The following is an 8657-nucleotide window of genomic DNA, read 5'->3' on the forward strand; positions in this document are numbered from 1 at the left end:
TTTTTTTTTTTTAAATCATTTTCATAACTCACATCTCTTTATGTTCATAATAAATTACACTCTTAATTAATATTAATAAAATTCATAACTCTAAAACCTTTTATAATCATAACCTTCAATTATTTAATTTTGCAGTAAAAAATCTAATGACAATTGTTTCTTTAAATAGTGTGAAACAATGGCAATTGTTTCTTGAAAAATTCTAATGACAATTATTTCTTGCAAGGTATGTGCAAATCACTCCTCTAAGCTTTATTTATTTATTTAGAGTAGATTTCTTTTATGTTATGCATAGTCTATTAATAAACTTCGTACATTTTTATATATTTTTGAAAGAGTTACGTATTACTTTATTTGAACAATTTTCTTTTATGTTATGTGTCCGTTAATTAATTTTTTGCAATATTATATTTCTTTTTATCTTAATCTCATTAAATTTTTTATTGTAGATGAAAAGAAGATTACTATCATGACAGTTTTTTTTGTCCTCATCTTACTGTGGGTGTGAGACATAGCATATAACAACAAAAAAAAGTCTCACCGGCCAAGATATAGTTCAAAGGGCAATATTTTTGATATTTTTTGATTTATTAAATTTCATATCCAACTGCTCTTAGCACTTTTAGTTAACAATTTAGTTGTCCTTTTGTTTCGTTTCATGCAACACTTAGTTTTTTTTTTTTTTTTTTTTTACTCTTTTAAGGCTCGATTGACATACAAATAAAGTAGGATATTGAGATGACAAGAATCTAACTATTACTGTTTAAAATTCTTTTGAGAGAAATTATATTTATATGTGTGATAGTTTCTCTTTCCTCTTCAATTCACAATATAACATTTTTTCAAAAGTTTATATTAATTTAATTACTATTTTTCTAACTTTTTTTCGTTGGTGATGTCAACTTATTATGTGTGTGTCTAGATCAGAGTGTTTATTTTCAAAAGTAGAAGCAAAGGAATGAGGTAAACGTACACGTGTGCTACTTAAGAAAGTATCTATGGATCCTTCCGCAATTATGTACATCAATTTTAGTAAATTTTTTGGTAAAATATGAGAATGTAACATTAGTTTATAATTTTTAAATGACATTTTAATTCATAAGAAAGTTGTTTATTGATTCGTTAAATTGTAGTTTTTGATTTTTCATATTTTATAGTTTGAAGAGAAATGAAAAGGATAAATAAGATAAAAAATATGAGATTCATATAATTAGATTTGTGATATATATATATATATATATATATATATAAATTATAAACAAGTGTAAGACTTACTAAAACTAGGCATGAAAATAAATTCAATGTCATGGAATCTTTTTTTTTCTCTACTTTCTTTTAAGAAAAATAAAATTATTGTTTCACTTATAGAATATATTAGATAAAAATTAAACTTTTAGAAGACTAAAAATACGTAATTGATGAAAATTCACATAAAAATATATTTATATACTTAAGAGTGTATATATTCAATTACATAAATTTTACTCTTAAATATTAGTAATATCCATAACTCTTAAGCCTTTCATATTCATAACCCTCAATTAGTTAATGTTCAAGAAGACCATTTTTTTTTTCAAACTCTAAATATTTTGTTAATTGTTTTTATCTTCTTTTATAATTAATGTAATTGACTTGTATTAAGTAAAATTTATATCTATATATAATTAAAAATAAATAAATTTCTACTTTTAATAATATTATTAACTTCATGACTTTTATTTTCATATTCATAACCTCCAATTATTTAATTATAAAATTTAAGATAACTTATGATGTTCCTCCATTTTCATCTATATAAAGTCATAATATTTTGTTTTATGAGACCCATACTCAAGAATATCCTTTTCGTTTTATATCTGAAATAGTGTTCTTTATATTATTATTTATAGTATGAAATTCAAGCTTATTAAGAAGACATTTAAAGGTTGATTGTTCGTCAAAGAGGCTATCAGACAAGAGCTTAAAAAAATTGTACATTAATTTGGTATTTCTTTTTCGTGTATTTTCTTATGGTTAATGTAAAAAAAAAATAAAAAAAATTAGGTGTGTGTGTTTGTCAGTGTTCATGAGTATGTTCTCTATATGGAACTTCTATAATATGAACTTTCATGATTTTTTTATCATTTAAATTTTATAGACTTTTGAAAGACTGGTCGTTTGTCAAAAAGGCTATCGAACAATAGCTTAAAAAATTATACACTAATTTTGTATTTCTTTTTTTGTCCATTTTCTTATGGTTAACATAAAAGCAATAAGTATGTGCGTGTGTGAGTGTTCATGGCTGTGTTCTCTATATGTAACTTCTATAATATGAATTTTCATGATTTTTTTATCATTGTAAATTTTATAGGCTTTTGAAGGTTGATCGTTTGTCAAAGAGGCTATCGAATAAGAGCTTAAAAAATTGTACACTAATTTTGCATTTTTTTTTCATCTATTTTCTCATAATTAACGTGAAAAAATAGGTGTATGTGTGTGAGTGTTCATGTGTATGTTCTTTATATGTAACTTTTATAATATGAACTTTCATGATTTTGTAATGATGTGAATTACAATATGCACATTAAGGTAGTTGTAATATGGAGTTAATCAGTTTATAGTGTTGATGACTTAAAGAGATTTATGCTATTGAAATTATTTTATATATATAATGAGAAAGAAATTATCTTACCATCTTATTGCATTTATAAGCACACATAAATATATTATTTCAAATTAAAATCTCAACTTCATTCAATACACAATAGAAATGAAATAAAATTGCTATTAGAGAATATATTTTAATTTATTGATGAAGAATATATTATCCATCATTTAATAAATGTTAAATTTTATTTTTTTTTCTTTTATGGAACAAAACATTCTTCGTAATATAATTATAACAAATTATAATATTACGATTAGATAATATATCTAAAGTGAATATAAAAATGATCAAATAAAATAATTATTTATTTAACACCGCGTGAAGCACGGTTAATTTCTCTAGTTAAAAAATAATAGTGAAGTTGGAGAGCTTGTCAAAAAATAAGAAAATAAATAAATAAAAATTGTAAAGATGATTGTGGGACTTTACAAGACAAGCTTAATCCTGTAACTTATTAGGGTTTGTAGAGGCTAACTTTACTCTAAACTTTAGCTCACACCAATATAAAGGTAACATATTTCTTTGAATAGTTTCTCAATTTAAGAAATATATTACTAATGGTACTCGAATCATGGATAATCAAGACATAAAAATCAATGGAGATTAAGAAAGGAACAAAATAATATCTATATTATTTATCAATAAAATTACGCTTATGTTCATATGCTAGTTGTGTGTTACACTAATTAGCTAATTAGAATTGGAAATTGCCATGTCAACAATTAGCTAAGGAAATTGCCATGTCAGCAAAATCTGATATAACAGACAGTTAGTTAAACTAATCAGTGTTCATTACTGTTACATTGAGATATTGTTCAAGAAAGGTAGTTGAGCTGATAGTTAGTTGAGAACTAGAGGAAGTGGGTCAATTCTATAATTGTATATAAACTAGTGAAGTGTACAAGAGTATTAGAATAATACAATTCATTACTTTCTTCTCTAAAATCTCTCTTCTCTTCTTATTCTCTTATTCTCCGTTCTTAACTTGTGGTGACTTGTGGTGTTGTTCTGCAATAGCTTGAATCGTTAGTGATTCAAGCTATTTGGGTAACATTGTGATTGCAATTTATTTTCTGGCACATTAAAATTTACAACAAACCGAATCAATTTGGAAAAATATGAAGGATAACATATAAGTTAGCCAAGAAGACAAAATTAATATTGTTCCTTCGGGCGTAAGAATTGCAGCTAGCTGACACATGAAATATACTCTCTCTTTTTTTTTCCGCAATATTACCATCGATGAGGAGAACCGTTAGCGTATGCAATTTGTGCATATCAATAATACCACTATCATAACTTTGGACTTTAGAGGTCTTGACTCTTCGCCTAGACGCATTTTGGGGAGAACCAGCTAGTTTTGGGTGCGAGTGGACTTTCACTCCTAACCACAGCTCACTCGCTGGCTAATTCTTCAACATCAGTCGGTCAGACCTCCACTTAGTTTCACCCATGCTTCATCCTGATCATGAATAGATCACCCAGGTTCGAGTCCATAGCAGTGACAATTACAGTACCTATGAAGACTCGCTTTCTCTACGGTTCGGGTGGGTTCACTTAACCAAGTCAATACCAATGAGTCGTCGACTCATTCTTCAACAGGCACGCGGTTAGAGCCCTGACTTCTCCCACTTCTTGGGAACTTATGCTTTCATGTTCTTTTCACTCCCGGGAGTTCTTTACCCTCACGGTACAACTTCGCTATTACCCAGAAGTATTTAGCCTTTTAGTTAAATGAGATACTTGATGTGGAAATTAGAGTCTCATAAACTATTCAATCTTGAAATACAAGTTGTGCAATAAAGTTATCATGCAGATCGAGAACATTTTACCAATTCATTTTGGCAAAGCATAAAGCCAGAACAAAAGTATTATAGTAATTATTATAACCAAAATTCTCTTAGAAAACTTTCTCTGTCTTAGAAGGCTTTGGCAAAGCGTAAAGTAATAAATTATTATAGTAATTATGACTGTATTAAAAAAAAAAATTATATAAGTATAAGATTCCAAGTGGAATCTCAAATTAAAGAAAAATAGAAGAAATATGTATTTTCAGAAACCCGACTTAAACCCATCAATCGGGCTGGTTTGGCCCAACCCGACACCGACCCAAATAACATAAGAAGAATTCGCTCGTTAATTAATACTAAAAATTACACAAATACACAACTTATGTTTTCAATATTACAAAAAATTCCAACTTCCTAAACATATTATAAGAATATTACGTATATGTCGGTTATGTTATGTATATTAATAGGGAGAGAGAATAAAGTAATTAAAAAAGTGAGAGTGAGTGTGATTACTTCTTAAAGATTGGTATTTATGTTATTTATACTAATTAATAGGAATTGTTCTCTTTTTACGTTTTAGTCTTAGTGTTAATTACTTATTGTCTTATTCTCCAAATGATTTTTCAATGCGCATTATTAAATATTAATTAATAGAGATAATATGATAAAATTATAATATTAATTATTGTTTTCGTAATAGATATATCAAGTCAAAATGTGATAAGTAAATTCAAACATTGAGATAATTAAAATTTTTGATAAACTTGTGAATGTTCACTAGCAAAAGACTATAATTATGCATAGGTTAATTAATTGAAGATTAAAGATGTATTCATAAGTATGAAGTACTGTTTTTTAATTTTGTCTTCTTTATATTCGTCAAAAATATTATGAATCATCTATTTTTAATAAGGACAATAAATAAAATAGTCCGAAGAGAGTAAAAAATACAAATCTGAAACGTGTAAGGCCACAATTTGAAGTAAAAATTCCAAGCCAATTAATTCAATTTTAACTATAGATTTTCCGTGTGAATATCAAATGCTAAAAGAAAGACAAATAAAATCTAACTTTGATATTTTTCTTGGCGATGATTGTGTTTACACACCTTTTCAATTTAGTGCATGCACATTAAGCTATAAAACTTTCAGCATATTTATTTTAATGTATCGATCAGTACATGCCATTTTTACTCAAATTTATCTACAAATTTTCAATGCGAATATAAAATATTAAGTGAAAAATAAAATCTAACTTTGGTATTTTTTTTTCTACTTGATGCTTGTATTTATAATTTTATATATACTACTTTCAATAGATTAATCCAAAAATAATTATTGTAATTAACTTACCTTAGCTTGTTTGTATCTCCTCAGATAATATAATGGTAATGAACTAGCTCTTGTACATAACTTGATTTTGATGGCAGGTAATATTTCGAAAAATAAGATTTTTCATTTATATTTGTTCTATTTAATATATCAAAAGAAAAGAATAATTTATTTTTCTGTTTTAACCTCAATAACTGAATTTTTTATTCCCTTAACTCATTTTCAAAATCTAAGTCTAGGTATCAATCAATATTGATAGTGTCGTAAACTACTCAATTAATTATTGTTTCTTAAAAAAAATCGTGCAAAAAAAGTATGAAAATAGACAATAAAAAAAAAATAATAATAACACATAGTCTGAGGATTGCCCATGTTTTTACCTTAGCTCTACTTAAATTGATAAAATGTATTTTTTTTTTTCAGGAAAACGATGTGTTATGTTCAGAGAGACATGCTCTCCACCTAATTACATCATCACACAACTTCTATTTCTAAGATTGTTACGAATCCACAGATAAAAGAAAAAATAAGAATAATACACAAACACTACAAAAAAAGCTGATAAATTATGGCAGGCTTTTTGTCAATTTGAGACGGTTTTTGACCGCAACAAAAAGAATTGTGGTGGTTTCAAAAAGTGCCACAATAAGCCATGCCACGAGCAATATTGTGGCGGTTTTCCGAAACCTCCCTGACGTCCGCCACAAAGTGAAATTTGAATTTGAGGGATTTTTTTAAGTTAATAAGTGACAGCTTAGAACCCTCGCAATATGATATTAACGTTTCAAAAAAAATTATTGCGGGAGTTCATAAACCCCCGCAATATGATCACAATGTCACAAAAAATAAATACTGTGGTGTTCTATAAATCCCACAATAAAATACTTGTTTGTTTCCTCAGAAAACTATGTGGAAATTTTGAACCACTACAATATGAAGTTAGTACTTAAAAAATAATAATTGGTGGCAGTTTTAACTCCGCTACAATATTTTTGTTGCATCCCATCTTCTCCATCATTATGTATGTCCTCTGTCTATCATTGGACTAGTAATCAGCACAAAGAGCGTGGAGTACATGCCATTTGCCATTCTTGTGTCCTGCTCCTACTGGTTTATTTATGCGCTGATAGAAATGGACCCATTTATTGGCACTGCAACAATTCAAGCATTTTTTACAGATTTACTACCTTAAAGACAATACAACCTTAAGGAAAAGCCAATTTGAATTGGGATGTAAAGTTGTAATTCGAATTGTAAACTGCAGTGATCCAACCAAAAACCATGCTTAAATGTAATAGCAATCAAAGAAAGAGGAGACTGAAAGAGTACTTGGCAGGGACGAGAACAAGATGGGAAAGATCATATTTTATACACTTCACTCATCAAGAAAATCATTTAATACCTTTCCTTCATTAGCCTGGTTTCCAATCTCTTCATTTTCCTCCTGCAGTGTCCTACATTTAGCCATTAGCATCTTGCCCATTTTGCTTTCTGGGGTAAAATTGACTGCAGCAATTTTATCTTGTAACTCCTTCACTTTCTTATCCTTCTCCTCAACCAAATTCTGGCAACGCAAAATAACAAAAGATGTAAGCAAGAATGCAATCTGAGCCAGCAAGGCTACGAAGGAACAATAAAAAGCTGGACAGTAGCACGCCTATCAGACCACTTGCCTTGGTATCTTTAGGCAGGAAGGAAACAAATATGAAGATCAATATCTGAAACTGAAACACACATTTAATTACACAATCATATAATTAACTTCATTCAAACTAGTTGGTGTTAGCTATAAGAATACTGTCTCTATCCTTGTCAATTTCATTCAACTGTTAAACCAAATAATATCAAGATCAATATCGGAAACACGAACTTAACCTATATCAACTACAATTCTACATCAAATTAGTTGTGCAAGACTTTAAGCTATACGGATTCTCTTTATTCATTTGGTTCTATTTGCATCCGTTTCATTCTAATCTACATAATTTGTTGTTCAAGGAAAATGAACCTTACACTGAAATAAATATCAATCAGGCTAAGCAGAAGCTTGGGAACACCATCACACTCGGTGAAACAACAACAATAGCCTAATTCCAACAAGTTGGTAACAGATATTGTGCTTCCATTTTCGGACATAAAGATAATAAATCGACTGCATAGAGATAATTATATATCCATGCAAATCTAATTGAGAAAGACTACTTTCACCATCCAGTAAATCCCAGCTAAATGTTCACTCAAATTTTCGGAATTAAAGCCTTAGTCATTACCGGAGAAAATTTTACCTTTACTTTTCAGAAGCCTCTCCTCTTCTTCAGTACGCCTATGTAGTGCATTAAGTAGGGATCCAAAATATAGAGAGAACACAGTGCATGTAATTGTGATGACATTGTATGGCATGCTAAAATCAGGAGTACCATTGAACAGGGCTTTCTTCCTGAAAAAGAAGCGGATGCTTAACATAATGCATATTCAATACAATAACATGCTACATCAGAGCTTCACTTGTTTAAAAATTGGTACCTGCAGCTTAAATAAGATAGGTGACCTGTACACAGATTTATCCTCAAATAAACGTATCTTTGTTTTGATATCGGGAAACCTGACTAAAGCTGACGGACTGTTAAAACCCTGGTTAGCGCTGGAGGATACTCATCGATGTGCAGAAAACCCTGCAAAAGAATCCAGAAAAATGAAGCTAATGTTGAAACTAGTTTCGGTCTATCACTGATGTTAATATGCATGAAACTGCTTCCTATCAGTTACATTTGATTCAAAATAATCAGGATATCACAGATACCTTTGTTAATTCCACAGAGATAAGAGGACAAGAAATAGAAGAGATCATCTTTATGTTTTATCAATAATCCCTGCTCAGACAGCTTT

The 8657-nt window shown here is 28.8% G+C and overlaps 1 protein-coding gene across 1 annotated transcript; it reads right to left on the bottom strand.

Moving 5' to 3' along the window:
* Positions 1–6518: 6518 nt before the first annotated feature.
* Positions 6519–7335, bottom strand: LOC124896940 (exosome complex component RRP43-like; the record flags this gene model as incomplete). Its single annotated transcript, XM_047408876.1, is given in 2 exon segments — positions 6519–6922; positions 7174–7335. Coding segments are annotated over 2 exon segments (171 nt in total), but the record flags the coding sequence as incomplete, so codon positions are not given.
* Between the last annotated feature and the right edge of the window lie 1322 nt (positions 7336–8657).

Source organism: Capsicum annuum, chromosome 3 (assembly GCF_002878395.1).
Source record: "Capsicum annuum cultivar UCD-10X-F1 chromosome 3, UCD10Xv1.1, whole genome shotgun sequence".
In the NCBI taxonomy this organism is placed as follows: Eukaryota; Viridiplantae; Streptophyta; class Magnoliopsida; order Solanales; family Solanaceae; genus Capsicum; species Capsicum annuum.